Below are 22,465 nucleotides of genomic sequence, written 5' to 3'. Positions count from 1 at the left end.
GTCTCCGGGTTGTTGGGGTTGTGATCTGGGTGGGACCGGAGGATGTCGCTCGGACGGGGCAGTGTGACCGGTCCTGACCGAGTCGGGTCAGGCCGGGGACGGCCGCAGACGGCGGCGCGCTGTAGGTCGGCCGTGGCTCCGATTCATAATGCAGTCGTGCCGGGCGGTGAGTCCGGTGTGTGCCGGCCGTTGCCACAGAGACGGGTGCCGGTCGATGGCCGGCGGTGGGCGGCGCGCCAGTCGCGCGCGCCGGGCCGGCCGCCCGCCACCGCGCGCCGCATGAGCCGGCTGTGGGAGCGGCTGCGGCGCCGTCCGGAGCTCGTCACTGTCTGCCTGGAGCCGCCGCCGCCAGCCGCACCAGATGCGAGTCCGGGAGTGCCGGTGAGTGGAGGAACAGACACCGGGGGCCGGGACCGGCGGGCGGCCCATATGGAACGCTCCCTTGGCGCCGCACTCTGCTGGGATCGCATTGGTTTGTATCCTTTGTAAAGCTTCCCATTATCCGTCTTTCTTTTCCCCTGATCATACCGTATTCACTATCGGTTGATTTTGGACGTAATCTGAAAAGGCATCCAAAAGGTGATAGGTACTTTCTACTGCAAGCGTACCGAAAACCTGCAAGCGTCTACTTTGCCGCTTACTTTTCAAATTGAAACTGCATTGTCGATGGTTGTTATACTCATTACTCTGATGTCATTTTCGCTCTGAACCTAAGAGTTATTCTACGCAACTAAATCCTCGCCGGGCATATTAGTTTTCTACGTGCGTCCCGACCGAAGCTAAGGAGGGGGGGGGGGGGGAGTCACGACCCCTCGCCGTTTCGCCCCCTAATTGAGCTAGTGGCTCGTACAAAAAAAAAAAAACGAGCTGTGCGCCGTTACGAGACGCCGCGGCTGGTACCCCACTTTATGGTACCTATCAGGTCAACCGGTGACCTCTGAGGTCAGGTTAACCCGGCAGTTGCTGGGGTATTTCGCCACCCACCGTTTGCTGGGGGGGGGGGGGGGGGGCGTTAAACGCCCCCAGCCGATAACTCGAGAACCAATAGGCACAGCGAAACGCACGAGGCGGCAAACGAAAGAGCGCGACCAGACGCTTCAGATGAGTACTTTAAAGTTGAATTTTGAGGTCACAGGTCGGGTCAAGGTCAGGTCAAACACCTGAAATCGGGCTTTCAGTAGCATGGGCTTCAGGACTTCGCAATGGGCGCCTCTCGCCATAAACTCTGTCAAAACGGTGCACAATCCACCCTATAAGGCCTACAAGAGTGTCAGCTCGATATAGGGGTCTGTCAAGCATAGGTCAGGGTCAAGGTCAGGTCAACCGGGTAGGCACATATCCCCGAAAATCAAAACTGATATTCGCAGCCTGTGACACATGTTTTATAGGTAATTTGGGGCGTAGAACACGATGGTGACATTCATTTTATCATATGTGTACGTGTTTGCCTCAAAAACTTCAATTTAAGAAATTCATGTATCATGGTCGTGAAGTAGTCACGAAAAATTGCCAAGATTCAGTTCAAGATTTTGGAAAATGCGGAACAATAATCAATAATCGAAGATAGCCATTTGATTGATCATGGTATTGGCAGTCTAATGGCGTTTACGGCATGTCTGTATGTCTATTCTGTGATTTTATATGATTTTTTGAACATATGCCGTTTTTGGTCGAAAACTCAAAAATCATGACGTCACTAAAACCTCGATCTCAAAAATTTTCCGACCGATTTTTTCGAAACTTTGTCACAATAAACTTCAATCAATTCCCTACAGGTACCCAAAATTTGGCGCGCCTGCGGCGCGCCGTTTTTATGCTATGGCCCGGCGAAAAAAGTGGGGGCGTTTAACGCCCCCCCCCCCCCCCAGCAACTCGCGGGTTAAGTGACCCAAGTCACGGGTTCGGTTTTTGGTAAATAACTTCGCCGCAAAGACGGCCGCAGAGCTGCGATTTTGGCATTATCGTGTTCTCCATGTTCAGGCGCGTCGAAAGGCATATTTTTTTGCTTAGGTGAGGTCAACTTAAGGTGTCAACCTCCGGTCAAGGTCAGGTCAGAGCCACTCAGGTCACGAGGCTTGTCAAAGGAGGTCATATTTCATATCATTCGATTCGGCAGGTCTTCCGAGTCCATTGGTGGCTTTCCCGACTCGCTATCTGAATTTGCTCGGGTTTACTCAAGAAAAACTCCCATGACCTTAGTGACATCATAAATGATGTCATGCGAGGACAATGATGCAAAATTGAAGCATCGTCCCTTGCTACGAGTGCGTGAAATCAGGATTCAACTTGCTGGAGGTAGTTTTAGGTCATTCGCGGCGTCAAAATAACCGTTTCCATATTTTCCCAGTGCCCTATACCTACATACCTAATGGTGAGGTCACAAGAGTGACTTAACCTCAAGTGACCTTAAAAAGGGAGATATACAAGTTGTGCTACCTCTGGATGATGCTACAAAGGTCCTGTAAGGTTCATCTCCCCCTGTGGAAAGCTCCTCTGGCATTGCGAAGTTGCGACATTCTAGAACCTGCTTCTTATCGCTCTATAACGTCACGTCTTTACCCAAGAAATTGTTGCGAAAAAAGTGCTGGAGTGGTAACATATATCATGAACTAACACTCGCCGGAACTATAGGTTTTTTACCTAGGTACTCGGCACGCGCCGGCCGATGGGGGGGGTGGGTACGACCCCCCTCGCCGTTTCGCTCCTGGTGGAGCTAGCGCATCGCGGAAAAAACGAGCGTGTGCGCCGTTACGAGACGCAGAGATTGATACCCAATTTTAAGGTCCTAGGTCACCCGGTGACCTCTGAGGTCAGGTCAAATTCCCTAAGGTACGGTTCCGTTTTTGGTGAATAATGAGATATTTATTCACTTTCGATGATAACACAAAAGCAAATATTCTAAATAGCCAGACGTTTCAGCCTCAGGGTGCCTTCGTCAGTGACAATACCGAGATACTAATACATTAATAAATTAATCAATATAATCTTTTACACTTTCAAAATACACATGACCTGGACATTTTTCGTCCAGGTCATGTGTATTTTGAAAAATGTCCAGGTCATGTGTATTTTGAAAGTGTAAAAGATTATATTGATTAATTTATTAATGTATTAGTATCTCGGTATTGTCACTGACGAAGGCACCCTGAGGCCGAAACGTCTGGCTATTTAGAATATTTGCTTTTGTGTTATCATCGAAAGTGAATAAATATCACAATGTCTGACACGATACATTTGGTGAATAACTTATGTGGCATATAAAAAGCAACATAAGTTTCACCATTTACATATTGTGAGTTGTTCGACACTCATGGTTCTTTCGCTAACTAGTAACAAAGTGACTGTCTCGACTGTTTGGCTTTGGATTGCTATAATAAAGGTTTCATGGAATTTCAGGAGGTATGCACCAGTGAAGGGCATTTCGATAACTCCCATCGATAACGACTATCAAAGTCGTTATCGACGATAACGTTTTTCAAGTTTATCGTTATTGATTATCGTTATCGGAGTAGCGCTATCGAACTCCCCGTTTCGGCCAATCGATAATGATAACTTCATTAAATACGACACGAGCGTACCAAATTTCACCTTCAACATTGGGTTTTGAATGGGGTTTTGAAGTGTGATAGGAGTTTCGTAGATTGAGCACTGAGAAATGTGTGTTTTTCATGTCTTTCAACCCAACAAGCTCTGTCGCCAAATATATTCAAATTTTTGCTTGTACGTTTGCTTGTTTGTTTATACGAGAAAATACTAACATTTTGACTGCCCTAAGCCTTCCTTTTTGTGTAAATAGCTGGGTAGGTAATAATGGTGTTGTATGAGCGAATGGGTTAAACATTAATTAGAAACTTATTCCTTTCAAATTTTTCATCCTTTCGATTTATTTCTTTTTTGAAGTTATCGTTATCGTTATCGCGTTGTCGAAGTGACCGATTGGATTACCGAGTAATCGTTATCGAAGTCGCTGAACTCGAAAATGGTTATCGAATTATCGCTATCGAAGTCCGGGTCAAATTACGAGTGCCCACCACTGTATGCACCTACACAGTTATATCTGGTGTCGCCTTTGAACTGTGCGTGAGTACCTACATCATCGTACGAAATGACGCAAAAGGTGCGCATAAATGGCGTAGTAATTAACAGATGTCGTGTGGCTGGCCCATGCATTTCCACGCAATCGCCTTTTCTCGATGAGACCTGGGTCACTTTACTAATTGCAATCGATAAGTGTGACGTGCAGACATGTGCAGAGCCTAATATGGAGTTCAGTTTGGCAGTGCTTTCTGAACCTGACTCGACGTTTTGTTCTATCGGTAGTTACAAACTTAAGTTTTTTTTTGTAATATCGGGTTGTCTAAATGTGTTGTTCTGGGATGTTCGTGAGTTTATTACGGTCAATACCCATGGATAGGGAGAGAAGACCACTGTTGTCCAAACATTATGTTTTAGACCAATTGATCACTGACGGATCGAAAGAAAGGGACATATTCCATATTTGTCCCTTCCACAGCAAGCGCAAGTGACGAAATTATAGCTGTTTAACCCGCATGGATTGGCATGTTATCAGAAGCATAAACTGTACCGACCGCTGCATCTGTGAATCAGCCACTAAACTGAACTTCCCGTGAGGCTGTTTCACTTTCGAGAAATGTGCGTAAAACGCCTTCTCTGGCTCTCTGGCTCTCTGCATTGAGCAATTGATGCGGAAAGAAACTTTCGCTTTTTCAGTACAATCGGATGACTCAGCTGAAAATCACTGTGTATAAATTTGAAGGATGGCGAATGTGCTGCAAAACGATTGCAGACGTGTTAGGTCAGTTGACTCGTCGACTGCAGTTCCATGGTAAGCGGAGTGTGCCATTTTATTCAGGTGTCGTTTCAGGAAGTGGATCGCGTCACATGACTCGCCGTCGACTCTGCCGTTTCAGGTAGCGGAGCGGGAGGTGGAGCCTGTAATGGAACCGCTGTCCCGACCTCTGCCAGACAGCCTCACCTGCCCATCCTGCAAAGGTAAACCGGGACCAGCGCACAGCTGTCCTCGACCGGCACAGACTGTCGAGCGTCGCTCTCTTTCGCAGCATACTCAAATATCTATTGTCCGATTGTTCCTGGAATTAGTTTGATTGTTCTATGCTATAGGCGTCATGGATTTTGCAACACATAATTACCGTTTATTTCAACTTACCTTCAACATCACCTTTCACCATGATAAATACGCAGAAAGTACCGATGTTCTTTGGGTAAAACAACGGAGGCATGACGATTGGCTATTGTGACATCTTCCGTGCGTCCCAGGAGGAGCCGGTGACACCCGTCTCCATGTGCCCCTCCACTGTTTCAGTTACGGTGCCGGTGACGGGCGCCCGAGTGCGCCAGATTTGTCAGTACTGCGGTAACTTCTACAACGCCGAGGCCAACACCAATGTCGCTCTCCGACGGCCCCAGAACGGCGGCGTCTCGCTCCCCCTCATCGTGAGTAGCTCCGCTGGTGTGCCCGCTGGGATGTCTGACCGCGCGTCGAGCCGGTCTGAGGGACGGCCCCCAACACACCGGCACAACTTGCAGCGTGTGCCGTGTGCTTGATGTGACTGTCAGCCTGTAAATGGCTTTACTTAGCCAGGAATTAGCGCCTCCTGTGTTTATTTTGTGTCTCGGCTTTTGATGCTAATCCTAGCTTACGGCTTAATTGAATGATAGCTATCAAACTGATGCCTAGACAGTAGACACAGTCGGTGAGAACTGAGAGAGTTCTAACGGAGCTTTCGCCACCGAAAGCTTTTCACAATTCACCACATGCTTTCATGTCAAGTGTCAACCTCCGTGAATTTTGTAACATTGTCCAGATAAGCGTTCTGTAATACACATATCCGCCCATTTGATGATGCAAATAAGATCCGCAATTAAGAAGGACATGAAAGAATGGCTTTGCACAGTCAACAACAGTACCGTGATGGTCATCCTCCGGTTAAATTACTGTTTTTATATAGAAAAAAATGAGCCCTTTACCTTTTAAATTGAGATGCTGTGAGAGATCGAAACGGTTTCATTAATTCCGTGAAGACCAAATCGACTCTACGTAAACGCTGTGAAAGTGATTTAAATCTAAAACGTTTATGGCCTTACGCTATTGCAAAAATAGCGCAGCAAAAATATTTATTTTCCAATTAGTCAATGGTAGCTAATCGTGGACCGCCTGCCATAGGACGTATAGAGCAGATACGTTGCCTGCGTGTGACTGCACGTGCGTGTGCGTGTGCGCGTGTGCGGCTGTCAACAGGCGCAGGTGGGGCGCGGCCCCACGGCCATCAGCGCTGCCCTGCTCTCCCACCTCGGCGTCAACCTGTCACCGCTGGCCATGGCCAGTGTCATCTACACCCCCGCACTGCCACCCATTGTAAGTCGCTCTTTGCATCATCACTGCCGCCCATTAAAAGCCGCTCATCTACATCCCCGCACTGCCATTCGTTCTAAGTCGCTCTTTGCATCATCACTGCCGCCCATTGTAAGCCGCTCATCTACATCCCCGCACTGCCACCCATTGTAAGTCGCTCTTTGCATCATCACTGCCGCCCATTGTAAGCCGCTCATCACATCTCGCACTGCCGCGCATTATAAAGTCGCTCTCTACAGTCCTGTGCTGCCGCCCATTCTAAGTCGCGCTCTACATTCCCGTACTGCCGCCCATTGTAAGTCGCTCTCTACCTCCTTTGGCGCTGCCGCCCATTGTTATGTTGTCTCTGCACCACCGACCAGTCAAAGTCGCTCCTGACACTACCACCATGTCTTCAAAGTCGCTCCGCACACTCCGCACCGCTGCCCATTACAAGTCTCTAGGACCCCACACTGTCGCCCATTATATGCTGATTCAAGTTTCTACAACCCACTCTGCCGCCCATTGTGAGTCGCTCTTGAAACCCGCACTGCTGTCCATTATCAAGTCCGTTTCTACGCTTGCATTGCCGCTCGATGTTTGCAAGGTTATACACCCCGCATCATCGCCCATTGTAAGTCCTTCTCTGTAATACACTCTTTCTAGACGAAGGGTGAACTGTTTGATTCGCAACTAAGATCTAAGTCGGGCAGGAGTATTCAAAATATTATTATTATTATTATTATTATTACTTCGTTTATTTCCACTAACCACCAGATGGTGGGCATTACATCCCATTGTCTTGTCAGGTCTGGCTACAGACTGAGCATACCTATCAAGCCGAGTCTCTTCTGCCCCCAGCGGCACCCTGCTGAGTTTGTGCCGCCCCCAGCGGCACCCTGCTGAGTTTGTGCCGCCCCCAGCGGCACCCTGCTGAGTTAATGCCGCCCCCAGCGGCGCCCCGCTGAGTGTATGGTACCCGTTTTCAGCCGACCACCCCGCCGCGCACCTCCAGCAGCCGTCTCAGCACGGCCAACTCGATCCGCTCGTCCCGCAGCATCGAGTCGCTGCTCAGCTCGTCAACAGGCAGCCAGAGCCTGCGCCGACCAGTCTACCCGGTTCATCAGAAGCGCCGCGAGGAGTTCCTGTGAGTGCCGCTCAGAAGGGGGGGGGGGGCAGGGGGAGATGGGGTCCTTACTGGGGGTTTGAGAGGAGGGCTCTTACTGGCGTCCACCGGGAAAGGAATGGAGTCTCTGTGTATGAGTGCTGCCGAAGAAGGAAGTGGGTACTGCAAGCGCCTCCAGGAGGAGAGCATGTTTTAATAACTTTTCAGAGGTACGATCCGAAAATGGTTTTTGTGCGTGAAAGCGAAAGACGAAACGAGAAATTTAAAAATAACAGATAAAACAGCAAATATGATGAAAAAGATGCCCACCTATTTCAAAATAGTTATAACCATTCTTATTAAAATATTTGTGATAAGTGGAGAATGGAAACAGATAGTGAATAGATAGATAATAGTAAATAGATAGTGAATGAAAATAGATAAGCGACCATGGCCTGCGCATTCCAGATTTCTAGCTATCCGACCCATCAGCATCATCAATGAAGATAGATGACAGCCCCTTAACAACGGTTCATTTAATCATCATCCTAATCATGTAACCCCATCACGTTTCCCCATTATTGCCGCCACACTTCGTCAGCCACATTAGTACCTAACCCTGCCGATAGCCTCGTGTAGGCATGCTGACACATCCAAGTGAATAGCAACACTCAATATCTCGCCTTTGCACGACCCATAAGCTTTCCGTCTTGCCTTCAAAGGCGTTGCTGCATTTACCCTGTCCGCCACCGTTGATGCAGTACCAAGCCGTCGATCGGTACAGCGGCACCTGTGTAATAGGTGAGGAGGTAGCACCATTCAGGCTGCTGTGGGGCCTGTCTTTTCGGTGCCACCCGGTTCAGCCCGGCGCGGCGGCGCCGCCAATGGCCAGGTCAGGTGCCGCGCCTGCCCGTTCAAGGCGAGGTGGATACGAGAACCAACCGCCGGTGCCGGCGCACCCGGCGGTCACCCATGCCGCCATTCGCGCGGGTCCTGTTGAACCGGGTGTAACCAGTGTCAGCTGCCCCCGGCCGACGGTACACACGCCGACAAAGGACAGGTCTGAGCCGGCGCCACGCGCCCATACCCAGCGGCCTGGCAACAGAAGTAACAGCACTGAACAGACTCTCACCTGGCTCCATCGAGCCTCATTGTTACCCGCACATGAATAATGACGTGGAATCGGCCCATGAAGCACATGACAAAGAACTTTCACTGCTCTGTTGCCGGGTCGTGAATCCAAATGACAAATGTTTGAGCTGACAGGAATGAGCTAACTACTTGCAGAGGCGGATCCAGCTCAGAGTTTTTTTTTTTGGGGGGGGGGGCAAACCATAACAATTTATCGACTCTTTCCATGCCTCGTCCATAGGCGTAATGTTAAAATTATGCCGTTTGGGGGGGGGGGCAAAGGCCCATTTTGCCCCCCCCCCCCGGATCCGCCACTGACTACTTGTGAATTTACATTCTCAGCTAAGGTTTTCTTAATTTTGGATACAAGATCTGGATGGCCTCTTAATCTCGAAAGTAGATTGTAAGTAGCACTAGCGTTACAGATAACTGAGTAATGCATTCCGAGCAGCCATTGCTGACTAACGCTTTGAGCTGTCACTCAGACAGGGCCTCCTGCCTAATGATCGATAAAAGTATGTCTGACCATGGCCATGTTCCGCTGTTACCTGCACTTATGGCCATTGCTGTTTTTTGTTTGTGTGTGCATACTTGTGCATATCGACCGCGGGCGTTTCGTAGCCAAGTGAACCAGCGTGACGTTACAATGCTTTTGGAGGCACAAACATTGGACATGAATGCTCTGAACAATGACCAGACCAATGCTATATCATAGGTAGGGGACAGCGTTTAGAGTGCATGATAGATGGTAAAGTTCTAAAACTTGTATTAATAACGATAAATTATCAATCATTGAGTAGACACATTATAACGAAAGTAAATGGACGCTGGTCGCTGGTGAATGATTCTCATCATTGTCTTTTCTTCTCCTTCTCATTTATGTCTTTCCTTCTCTCATTTATGTTCTTCTATCCTTCTCTCATTTATGTCTTTCCTTCCTTCCTTCCTTTCTTCCTTTGTCTTTCCTTGTGTAGAACCATCACCATGGGATGTAACTCAGGATGATCGTTGTGGCGAATGACCCATGCCCCTCACAATTTCCCACTGCATCTCTGCAGCACGGACGTGCAGAAGGCTCGCGAAAGCGACAATTACGCCGACATATCCGTCTACCTGCGGACCATCTTCGAAAGTTTCGCCGACATTTGTGCCGCTTTCAAGGTCAGTGCGAATGCGAATATCTGCTGCGTAAATAGAGCATCAATGCTCCTTTGTCATGTGCCGCGCTGGACTTGGGAGCTGTAGTTAGAAGGCTTTTAGCAATAAGGGTGTGCAGGTGATCTAAAGGCGAAATACCTATTCATGGACCTAATCGCACTCTGTCCCAGAGCTCCAATGATACACATATCCTCAGATGACTACCTCGTCAGTCTGTTATCAACTGCATTACGATTACGCAACGGTTCAGTGGCTACATACCGACCAACTCTGATCGATCGACCTGCTCTGTGTGACGTGTGTGCCGGACGTCCCGGGGCCTGGTCGCTGACCTCAATAAGGTCACAGGCACCTCACTGCTCCACCAGCACTCCGCTAACACTTATGTCAGCTGTATGTCCTTTACAGGGCTCGTTTTTCGCCTCACTTAAATTGTACTGTATGCATTATGTTGTGATTTGAAATGCCCTTACTTGCTATTGACCCATTAGCAAGCGACTGCTGTCCTAAGCCGACCAGTAAAGTAAAATCCTGGTAGGAACATTTCATTTCAGTTTCTGACTGTGATTCAGTGTAGGATGATGAGCATGAGCGCTTGTGTACGACCAGCGAGTACACGAGACAAGGTGGTCAGACCTGCGAGTGCGGGCGGCATGTCGTCGTATCTCAGATGGGGAATGGTAGACTGCACCGCACGACACCGGAGAGCTGCGGCACAGCCGACCCGCGCGAGGCGGCAGTTTCTCAATGGTTCCTGCTCGCAGCGTTGGACTCGAATGCTTATCCTGCACATTATGTTAAATCCCCTGTAGTTCTGATCGACTTAAAAATGTCGAAAAATAATTATGTGAAGGCATTTACTTTCTATCAACTATTATTAGCTAAAAATGCTGCAGTGCCACTGCCACGGCTATCGAAGGCTCCGGAGTCACGTTGGCCGACTGGTGCCGCCAGTACCGGTCAGCTGGCGATTAGGGTCGGCAGTGCGGCACCACCCGACAATAGCACCCATCGACCGGCGACCCCTCCCTCCCTGCCCCAGTCAGTCACCTGACCTCACATTCCTGAGCCACGCCGGACACATCAACACCTGGACAAGGCCGCCAGAGCCCGCGGCGACGCACACGCACGCACACACGGCCGGAACCGGAACATACACACAAACAGAAACGGAAGGATAGGCGTGGGTGGATGAGTCAAGCTCTGTGATAGCCTGCGAACAGTTCGATATGCTTACCAACTATTGCATTGGATCCCTATTCCCATATTTTTTTTCTAGGAAGGTTTATTGGATTGAAACCCCGATATGAAACATGAAAGCCGATACCGTTCCTTCTACCTCTTTGAGTGTATACAAGTGTTTCCATGTGCGTTTATCACGAAGACGCTTTTACGCTGTCAACATCTGGTTGACATACGAGCCATCGTTTGTCTTTGCCTGGCTGTCGCTGTACGTACGTACGACACAGTACTTGCAATGTACATAAGCATTTCATCTATCACCACCGTTCCAATATCCCCGGACACTCTGCGACCGAGCGGTCCACTTGTGGACCTTCGCACATCACGAACTGACAGAAGTTGAGCTCCAGGGCGCCCTTTAGTGAATGTCACATCGACCGGTCGGTGTTTTCAGGAGGATCCAGAGCGGGACGGGGCCAATGTGGACAGCCCCGAACTGAAGATGGAGTTTCTGTACGCCGTCCATGACGCCCTGCAGTCGATGGTGAGTGTCGAACAGGAGCTGTTTCCGCGCAACCGCCGAATACTGTCTGGGCGGAGGCAGGTGGCACCAGGCATCGGGCCGAATGTCCGTGTGTGACAGCCTGAGCAGGTGTCACGTAACCGGAGCTGAATGAAATGTCTCGCTCATGGCGTTAACCATTGATGATTCTAAGACCAGGTGCAAGCGGAAAAGAAACGCGTGTTAATGATGAGTGAATACATGGAAAGGACGATTCTGTTGAAGTTTGATTATGGGTATGATTTCAATCACCTCAGTTTTCCACATGATCGAGCGTTTTCGTTTCTTGTGCTGGCAGCCGTCCATTGTGCAGAAATCTGTTCTCAAGTCAATCATCAACTCTCTTCTTCAAGAAAAGAGAAGGTAAGTTATGTACTTACCTAGCATCTACAGTATTCAGGCACTCACAACCTGGTTGTGTCGGTGTGGCGTGAATCGCAATAAGCAATCCTTTTCTAAACTCATTCGGAATGTATTCGGATCATACCATTGATCTGTTCGTGCAGTTTTTATGACCGTGTGTTCATAATTTGTCTGACCCGACGTTTTCCACCCCCGTCGACAGGCTGTTTCACAAGGACGAGGTGCGAGCGCTGTTCATCCTGGTGCAGTCGCCGCTGTTCGCGCCACAGAGCTCGTACACGGTGTTTGCGCACCTGCTGAGGCAGCTGACCACGCTCTCCAACGGCGACCACCAGATCCTGATGCGCTGGTTCAGATGGTGAGATGAGGCTTAGTGCCGACCCAGCGCCGACTCAGTGCCGGCTCACACCGACAAGTGCCGGCTCAGTCAACTGAGGATTAATATTGGCCTGCCGCCTCCAGCTTTTTGAAGCCGAATCGGCTCATATAACTAGGCATACGTGATATAGTTAGCACATAATTCACGCATTATACCTACCGAACAATTTTTGAATAGACATGTAATTCAATTCATTTTCAATATTATTGTATTTATCTCCGTGTGACGGTAGAAGATTAAACCCTGTCTTCTTTGTGCGCCTGCGGCAGTCTGGAGGCGAAGCGCCTGAAGATGATCGTCTCGCACATCATCCAGTTCATCACGATCCGTCAGTTCCCGCCGGCGGACGCGTCTCTGCCGCCGCTCAACAAGTCGCGCTGGTGGATCCCCACCGCCATCAAAGTGCTGGCGCTCATCAGTGAGTGGAGGCCGGGGTCAGGTCACCGCGCAGACGCATAAAAACGGGGCGGGGTTGGTCGTTCGATGAATGCGGTCACATCACAGCAAAGCCACTGCGCTGGAGGGTACGCGTTGGTCACTTCACAGCTAAGTCCATTGCCCTGAAGGTTACGCGCTGAAGTCCGGTATTGACCGCGGCGGTGACGGCGGGCGACTGGATCAGTCGTCTTTGTAATGACGACGCTGACCTTTTCCGCGGCGATCGTCGATGTTCACCACGCCAGTAAATCGTTATTTCGCATGGCGGCGCGTTGGGTGCAGGCAGGACTAGTGTTATTTTTTTTTTCTCGACAGAGGAGTCCGAACATGAACATGGGGTAATGGGCATGATGTAACAGAATCAATATACATTGCCAGTGTACGAACATCAATAAAATCTGGTAAAAAAAAATTAATGCCCTTTTATCTTCCACTAATATCACATTGTACAAACTGAAGCCTGAAAAGTCATCCCAAGCATTTAACTTTCGTCTACGATACATAGCGTGACTGCCAGCAGTAGTGGGTAGGTGAAACTCAGCGTGTGTCTTCGTTCGGTTCTCAGACGCGGCCAACAACGCTGCCAGTCCGGCGCTGATCTCGTACACCGAGTTCTACAACCACGCGCTGGACCACGTGGACCTGATGCAGGAGTACGCCAACTGGCAGACGCCCGACCGGCCCGACCGCTTCTCTTACTGCCAGTACCCGTTCATACTCAGCATCGTGGCCAAGCGCACCATCCTCACAAAGGTGAGAACGGAGCGTTCAACCCTGCATCTTTTGGTCTTTGTTTCATAGGATGAATGCATAAAGGCATAGGTCTCTCGTTATACATAGTTAACGGTTTGTAATTTCATTCAGACACGACGAGCATATTTCCAGTAACATATCGGTCAATGCTTTGCTATGTGTAAAGAAATCCTAGCATCTTTCTTATCGCATATAGCATACTGCATATAGCATCTTGCATCGTGCCTAAGATGAAGCACAATGAACCCTTTTCTGTTGTTTCAGCAGCCGTGCTGACAGCTATATAAGAGCACCTATTCAATATAATTATCCTCCGGGCATCCATTCTCACCATCGTCAGGACAAAGCCATCCGCATTCCCTCACGTTTCCTTTCCGGGCTGGCGCCCCCCCCCCCCCCAGACAGCCAGTAGTTGAGGTCTCAGGTCGAGTCCACACCAGGACACGTTAGCATCCTCTCCGGGGTGACCGTATGAGCGACGGGCGGACTGTCCCATCGGAGCAATCCGATCTCACCGGGTCGGTCTCTGCCGCCTCGGCTCACTGTCGTTGTCCCGCAAAGCCTCGTGTCTACGCCCTATCCTAATATCCCATAGCTTTGCAATGGCCTTTAAAGCTGGAGGAGCTCGCTCCAAACAAAACAAACAAATATCCACCGTGAACGTGTACACGTATGTTGAACCAATCGCGCCAGGTAACCACACCTAACTTTAATCGAAATCCAGACTATTCACGGTCATGACTTGATGCCTATTTTATTCATGAACACCATGCATGCAATCTGCTGCCACGAGCGTACCACACCAGTTCATACCGGTTACCAAATGCCGATGTTGATAGACCACTTGTACTACCTAAAACTGGTTCTTGGCGAGAATAATTTCTGATGATAAAATACGATGAAGCGATCCACATTCACGATGTAATGCTGTGGCTAAATGAATAATCGCTACTGATTGAATCACGCATTGGTCGTCAGCTTTACCGATCGGCTGCAGCACTGCAGTGAATTAACGACGGGTCATCTGAAGTTCATATCGCGAGGAGTGACGTCACACCTTGACCGCAATGAACAATAAATCGAAGCGATAATAGCCCAAATATATGGCCATGTTACGCTGTGCGTTCAGGTATTGCCATCATCGATTAAATAACTACACCTTTTTACGCCCACTTTAGGCGGCAGTGCACACTTTTCAGTAATAGTACAGGCGATTTCGACAGTACGGCATATGTAGTCTGTCTATGGCGAACTGTCGAAATCGCTTGCACTATTACTGAACTGTGTGCACTATATTTATATTTAGCCGTAAAAAGGCGGATTGCTGGGGAACCGGAGCTATGACAGCTTCCAAATGTTTGCTCATTTCTAACATATTTTAAGATGCTTTGCAGCGTGCAAGCGATAAACAGGATGATGTACTACCTTTTCATCTCACATTTCTTTCGAATGATCATTGGAAGACCCGGAAAGGTCGGTTGGGCCACTAGAAGTAAGAGGGGGCATGCCTTCTACCTTAACCCTCGCCGGCCGAGGGGGGGGGGCCGGTGCCGCCCCCCATAGGTTTTTTTTTCGCCATAGCTCCGAACACGCTGGCGATAGAGAGCTGGAACTTGGCATACCTGACCTTTCATTCAAGCCGGATCTTTTGACACCAACCGCATTTTTGGGCACTGACCTATGACGTCATAAGTGAACCTCTGCACGGTATTCAGATGTCGTAACTTCGCAACGCCCTCACTGCCAGAGGAGATGTCACAGGGAAATGAAACTTGCAGGATCTAATATCCATTATGAGTCTCACAACTTGTATATCTCGGATTTTTCCTAAAGGTCATATGAGGTCAGGTCATTTTCGTGACCTCACCATTATAAGTCAATGGGGAAAAATGAAAACTGCTATTCTGTCGCCGGGAACGATCTCCAACTATCTCAAGCACACAGAATCGTGATTTGATGCACTCCTTGCAAGGTTAGATGCGTCACTTTTGCAATGTTGACCTTGCGTGACGTCATTTATGACGTCATCAAGGTCATATTAGTTTTTCGTCAATAACTCTTGATCAAATTGAGCTAGCGAGTCGGGAAAGCCACCAATGGACTCAGGAAGACCTGCCGATTCGAATGATATGCGACATGACCTCTTTCGACCAACTTCGTGACCTGGGGGTGCTGACCTGACCTTGACCTGAGGTCAACACCCAAAGTTGACCTGACCCGAACAAAAAGTATATCATTCGACGCGCCTGAGCGAGGCGAACACGATGCTGCCAAAATCGCGGCTCTGCGGCCGTTTTTTGCGAAGTTATTCACCAAAAACTGAACCGTACCTTGGGGCACTTGACCTGACCTCAGAGGTCACCAGTTGACCTAGGACCTTAAAATCGGGTACCAATCTCTGCGTCTCGTAACGGCGCACACGCTCGTTTTTTCCGCGACGCGCTAGCTCCTTCAGGGGCGAAACGGCAAGGGGGGTCGTACCCGCCCCCCCCCCCCTCGGCCTGCGCGTATGTATGTAGAAAACCAATAGGTCCGGCGAGGGTTAACGAATGTGTGACGAATTCGAAGAGCGGAGCTAATCTGAGTGCCCGCATCCCCTGCAGGACTCTGAGCAGCAGATGATTCTGACGGCGCGCCGGTCGCTCGTGGCCAAGGTGTCGCGCCACCAGCCACCGCAGATCGACGTCTTCTTCCTCAACATCCACGTCAGGAGATCGCGGCTCCTGGAGGACTCGCTCAAAGAGGTGTGGCAGTGCGTCCCATTTATAAATTATCGATGCGCTGACATTCCCATGCCTTCAGTCCGTGCTATACTGGCTAGCTATATGAAAAGGTAAGATTTTGGTCTTAACATCGGCAATGCAATGCAGCCAAAAATATTTCATCTGAAATCGTGGACACTACTGAAATATTGCTGGTTTTCAGTTATCAATGAGACATTTTACCTTGTCGGTGAATGAATATCGTGTTATCGATGTGCACATCACGTTCAGAATATACACCAAACACTAAGCGAATCAGTACAGCGTTCCCATCACCCTCCCGTTTCCACTCGGGCAGATCGCTAACAAGCAGCGCGACCTCAAGAAGAAGCTGAAGGTGACCTTCTCGGGCGAGCCGGGCCTCGACATGGGCGGCCTCACCAAGGAGTGGTTCATGCTCATCATTCGTAAGGTGTTCGACGTGAGTATACAAACTATTCACTTTATTGTAATGGGTCGACACATGGCCACAAAACCAAAAGACAAAGTCCGCCATCGAACAGTGTCCTCGGTTGTTGTGATGGAAAAATATGCATATATCAGAACAATCTCTTATGAAGAAACATTTACTGAAATATTTGAAACTTTCGTACTTTGATAGGTTTATGCATTCTGTTCTGACTACACTCTGCCACCTATGCCTACTGCCCAATGTACTCAAAGCGCATCCGATAGTTATGCCCATTCAATTTTTCACTCCCACGTTCAGCAATATTCCGGAGGAAATGGCAGTAAATTACGGAAATTAACACACCGAGTCATTGATATCGCCGCGGCACTGAATGTCTCTCTGGGGACCGCACCAAGTCACGCGGTCCGGCGCCTTGCGGGGACGGGCCCAGACACTGGCAGTCTGCCAGGACAACTGCCTGGGACTAACAGGGTTCTGTAATAGCCCCGACAGTGTCCGAGGTCTGTGTTCGGTACGGTAGGGCGATGGCTGCGATTGGCTGAAACATTAACACCAAAATGAAGATTATCAAGATAATATAAACTCCAGGATAGGAGTCAGTCTTATCTTTGTACACTATCTTTGTACGGTCCTATATTTGTTCAGTTGATTAGCGGCGGCCGGCCGACTGTCGGGTCACATAGGATGTGCAGCCGGCGACCGGACCATCTTAAAAATGAGAATTAACGGTTATATGCCCACTGGATAGGAAACGATTTCCCCTGCAGTCGAAGCTCACGGTGCGTGCCCCTTCTGTCGTCAGTCCAGCTACGGGATGTTCGTGTACCACAACAAGTCTCGCTGCTACTGGTTCTCGACGACCCACTCGGGCTCGCTGAGAGAGTATAACCTGATCGGGGTGCTGATGGGACTGGCCGTCTACAACGGCATCATCCTCGACCTGCGCTTCCCGCACATCTGCTACAAGTGAGTCATAGTCACTGGGGTATACTGGTCAGTGTTTCAGGACGGAGTCAGCGACACGAGAAAGGCATTCAGACATGTAACTATATCCTGTACTGATGCGCAAGTATTCCGTGGATTCAGCTGATCCAATTTAGTGATTTTAATATGGCTGACAGAATGAAAAGGGCATCGCTTTCACGGATGTTAAAATGCAGGCAGCAATTAGCATCGCGCCTATTTTGGACGTTTTCAAGCGCAAATGCATTGCACCATTGAAGGAAAAGGGCCACCTTTAACATGGGGATTGAAACTGAGATAGCCATCTTGTAGCCCGTGTCCGAAAACCTATCTGTCTACCTCCTTACGGCCGATTTCGGCCTCCATTCGTAGTTATCGGCAATTTTAAAAGAACATATGCCAGGAATGCGTCCTTATCCCAGGAATGCGTTCTTATCCGACAATACAGCCACCCGCGGCGAGGCTTTGGTTTTCTACCAATCAGCTCCAACCAGCTCAGCTCCAACCAGCTCAGCTTTAACCAATCAGCTTATCTGACACAATCCGACGAGTCTGTCTTCTGAACGCTGATTGGCTTGAGTGTGACGTCATCGCTATGCCATCATACAGTAGGTGCCATATAGAGTGTATCAACATAGTACCAATATGTTAAATAGTTTTAAATACTTTTTCGCGAATTGTGCACTTCTGGCACCAGTTTTAAAAAGAAAATGAAAAATAATAATGTCAAAATGAAAAACAACGATATCTTCATATTTCACGAAGGTGGCCCTTTTCCTTTAATCTCTACTACCGTCCCACAAGGTTTCCGTTTTCCACAATAGCTGCTTGGCCTCGCCTGCTACATGCTGTGCCGCATAGCTTACTTGCATCCATGCTGGTTTCCAATCTCTTCACTAGATGGCTCTGATAAGAGTGCCTGCTGCATGCTGTATCGCATGGCTCAGTCGAAGCCTGTTGGTTTCCGCTCTCTCCACTAGATGGCTCTGAGGAGAGCGCCTGCCGCATGCTGTACCGCATGGCTCAGTCGGGCGCTTGTTAGTTTCCTCTCTCTCCGCTAGATGGCACTGTCATGAGCGCCTGCCGCATGCTGTACCGCATGGCTCAGATGCTTGTTAATTCTCGCTCTCTCCACAAGATGGCACTTACGAGAGCGCCTGATGCATGCTGTGCCGCATAGCCCAGCCACATGCTGGCAGGCCGTGTTGCGCAGCGATATGTAGGTACCAGAATTTATATTTCCCTCGTTGTATAACGATTTTGACTTTTGAGTGCGGAATGCTACACCGCGTGACGGATGCTACCTGGAAGCTCTGATTAGCGATGTTTTAAGGGAAATTTTCAGGAAAAACAAGCTTAAGAGTATTGTGATAATCCTAATATACTAACTAGGTATATGGTACAATCCCAATACACATTACTACACTTGTTTCGCTGCTTTGTGATTGGAGTGTCGATGGATAATAATCCATACGCCACAACCCATTTCAGAGATCTTGGCGCTTGTCATATGTCGACTCCACAATTCCAAAGATTCCCACTACGTCCCGCCGGTTTACCACAGCTGTATCGTCTCATATTTCCTCGCTGTGTGTGCCGTCTGCCTCTTGTGACATAGCTGTTTATGCCACCTGTTCGCTGTCTCATATCAGCTACCTATTTGTGGCGTCTGACTTGTGTTCGTTGTCTGTGCCGGCAGGAAGCTGCTGAGCCCGCCCGTGGTGCCCACCATGGAGCACGTGGCCGTGGGCATCGCCAAACACCCCACACTAGAAGACCTGGCCCAGATCATGCCGGTTAGTAAAAATACGGCCATCTGTGGTTTGTGCCAGGCCGTGCGGCGTGCCTATATTTCCAAACCTATGCAAGTATCTATGGGTGTCCTATCGGCTATCCTCAAATATTGAGGATCTATTTCGCTACCTGATGTCGACCTCTAAAGAACGGCAGTCCCCATGCTTTTATTGGTAAACATGCTCGTAATTAACACTGCTCCCTTTACATCTCAAAACGTTCTCCATCAACTTCATATTAATACGGAGACTGTGTCGATCAACGAATGTTGAATATAAACAAGCGAATTAACCGACGAAAATGGTACCAAGTAATGACAAAATGCGTCTGGCCTCACAGAACTTATCATATTCTTTTGTCAAATCCTCTTCCGCCGGTATCAGCGCATTTATTCATGCCATGCCTTTCAAGTGTTTCTCTCACACATCTCTGGGCCGTGTAGGAGGTAGCAAGAGGGCTGAAGGAGCTGCTGGCCTACGAGGGTAACGTCGAGGAGGACCTGTGCCTCAACTTCCACGTCTCGATCGAGGAGTTTGGGAAGGTGATCACGGTGAACCTGCGAGAGAACGGCGAGGAGGTTCCGGTGACCAACGAGAACCGGGACGAGTACGTGCGTCTCTACCTGGACTGGATCCTCAACACGGCCATCTACGAGCAGGTGCGCGCCTTCTACCTCGGCTTCCACACGCTCGGCGCCTCCAACGCCCTGCTGGTGAGTACGAACGCGCGCGCGAGCAGACGTCATTGGGGCGTCAAACGCCGGGACGTCAGGCTTCGGACGTATCGGAGCTAAAAGAAAAACTATTGAATAGAAAGAGGGAAGATTAGTGAAAAGATTAGGAGGCAGGAGCTCTGGTGTTCACTCGTCATGTTGGTTGACCACAAACAAATCGCACCGTTTTCGTCACAACCGCTCCTGTCCTATCGACTTTGGCAGATGTTTCGGCCGGAGGAGGTGGAGATGGTGGTCTGCGGCTGTCCCACCATCAACCTGTCAGAGCTGAAAAAGGTCACCGAGTACGACGGCTACACACCCAACCACGAGGTCATACAGTGAGTATACGACGGCTACACACCAAACCACGAGGTCATACAGTGAGTATACGACGGCTACACACCCAACCAAGTCATACAGTATAATGTGCGATGACCACACACCTAACCAAGTGGTCATACAGTGAGTGAAAACAAAAATGGCCAGACGACACAATACCAGTCTCACGGGTAGAAGCTGCGGGTGGCAATAGGCAATAAGTGCATTGACACTCCACTAAAGAAGAACTTGTTAGTACAGTGTTGTTCATCCCCCCCCCCCCCCAACTGCCGTCCTAAATTGTGAAGTATCCGTGACACCTACGGCTGCCTACTCTGCAGGAACCTGTGGGCGACACTGGAGGAGTTCAGCACCGAAGACAAGAAGCGGTTCCTGCTGTTCGTCACGGGCAGCGACCGTGTGCCCGTGGGCGGCATGGGCGAAATGACCTTCAAGGTGAGCCTGTACCCGAACAAGGAGGAGATGCTGCCGCTGGCACACACCTGCTTCAACCAGCTGGTGCTGCCGGCCTACCGCGACCGCGCCACGCTCAAACAGAAACTCTCCGTGGCCATCTGCAACGCCGAGGGGTTCGGCCTGGAGTGAGGTGGTGCGGCGGACTGGCGCCCCGGACGGCGCTGGGGACTCGAGTCGTATGGAGACGGATGCGGCCATGCGTGAGGCCGGAAGATGTCGAATGCCGCCCGCCTTACCCTGTGTGAAGGTCGGGGTTACCTTTATCTCACGGCCCGGCCGGTTCGGCCGGTTATCGTCTGTGATATGTGATGCGTGTGCGGTGCCGGCACGGCCCGGTTCTGAGTGGATGCAATCTATTTTCTAATGCCGGTAACGCTTCGGTGCTCCAACTGTTCATGTATGCAAGGTCAGAGCACACCGTCCGTGTCCATATGGTGAACTCTAATGCACTGTGGATTGTACCATGTTCCCACTAAATATCATAACAATTTATTTTTGACTTTGACGTGGCCTTACCTCGTGAGCGTAACAAGCAAACCCCGACAGCTAAGTTCGAATCCATGCATTGCATATCCAGTTGTCGAAGAATGTCTCCGGTCGAGCCATTTCATGACTGTTATCGCTTATGGATGGGAGTGACAATACTGCGTTACCAGTGAGCGTCCGAGTTTTGCGGCGAGAAAAGCCGGTTTTGGGGCAATAACATCAATTGGGAAATAAGATTTCGGTTGTTACTTATAGAGCAAAGCTTATTTAGAATAATTCAGTGCCGAAAACGATTGTAAATTAGGGTACCTACCTATCTCTAATATTTACATACGTTAAGAAAATGTTCTAATTAACATTCGGGGATGTGATCGTTTTCAGAACCTCGCAGCTACCGGCTATCATAATGATATTGTTGTGGGCGCGATAAGCATCCAGCATGCTTTATCTTTGACTGGGCCGTATAGTATGCAAGTGTGGACGTGGTGATGACCGCTGACCGCTGAATTCCTATTTCATATACAACGGGAACCAGGAGACACTGTTGCACAATACTTTTTCCCTTTTTCTTACAACATTCCAAAACTCTGAAGAAATACGAACAAAATAGTGATGCTCTTTGCTTGTTGCTTTTCTCTTGTCACGGTTAAACGTTTATGGCATAATAGACGTTAATCGGCGTTGATTAACTGGGAAAACTTTTCACAAAAACAATATAATAGCACAAAATACATTACACCACCGACATAAATAACTTCTCAGTACCTATTCTTTTACCGAACACAGTACCTCCTGGGTCTCAAAATCCTGACCAGTCTGTACGGTATAATCGTAATATTTCCGTCACCTCCGCCCTTACTTACGACACACATGGCCACCCTCTCTGTCCGTTCCAAAATACCCATCCGTCAGTTCGCCTGACCGTGACCCCGAACCACCATCCGAGATGTCATCCCGCCATGAAAAGCTGTTTAACTAAATGCACAGAAAGAAAAGTTGTTGGCGCCTTGTGAGTGTTAACGGTGTGAGCATCTCTTTCGCTGTCGAGAAAGACAAACTTGTCATGTGGACATAAATACTGGTGTAAGATAATA

At 49.2% G+C, this 22,465-nt stretch overlaps 1 protein-coding gene across 2 annotated transcripts; it reads left to right on the top strand.

Moving 5' to 3' along the window:
• The first annotated feature begins 224 nt into the window (after positions 1–224).
• On the top strand, positions 225–22,433 carry LOC122381978 (probable E3 ubiquitin-protein ligase HECTD2). Of its 2 annotated transcripts, none has more exons than XM_043366786.1 (18): positions 225–381; positions 4,932–5,013; positions 5,345–5,475; positions 6,281–6,397; positions 7,363–7,520; positions 9,668–9,770; positions 11,404–11,493; positions 11,810–11,874; positions 12,077–12,232; positions 12,523–12,671; positions 13,257–13,444; positions 16,048–16,188; positions 16,505–16,627; positions 17,421–17,584; positions 19,281–19,377; positions 19,818–20,087; positions 20,313–20,428; positions 20,750–22,433. In XM_043366786.1, exons 1-18 carry the CDS (start codon positions 280–282, stop codon positions 21,012–21,014), a joined length of 2,517 nt encoding a protein of 838 aa, XP_043222721.1. In that variant the 5' UTR covers positions 225–279; the 3' UTR covers positions 21,015–22,433. The 2 variants fall into 2 exon arrangements, with proteins under 2 accessions (XP_043222721.1, XP_043222722.1); XM_043366787.1 differs by lacking the exon at positions 225–381 and adding an exon at positions 4,739–4,846 and having other exon boundaries at positions 20,750–22,426.
• The last annotated feature ends 32 nt before the right edge of the window (positions 22,434–22,465 follow it).

This window comes from Amphibalanus amphitrite, unplaced genomic scaffold (assembly GCF_019059575.1).
Source record: "Amphibalanus amphitrite isolate SeventyFive unplaced genomic scaffold, NRLGWU_Aamphi_draft 000131F_arrow, whole genome shotgun sequence".
In the NCBI taxonomy this organism is placed as follows: domain Eukaryota; kingdom Metazoa; phylum Arthropoda; class Thecostraca; order Balanomorpha; family Balanidae; genus Amphibalanus; species Amphibalanus amphitrite.
Note: the sequence above shows the minus strand (reverse complement) of the source record. Positions and strands in the feature narration are given on the sequence as shown.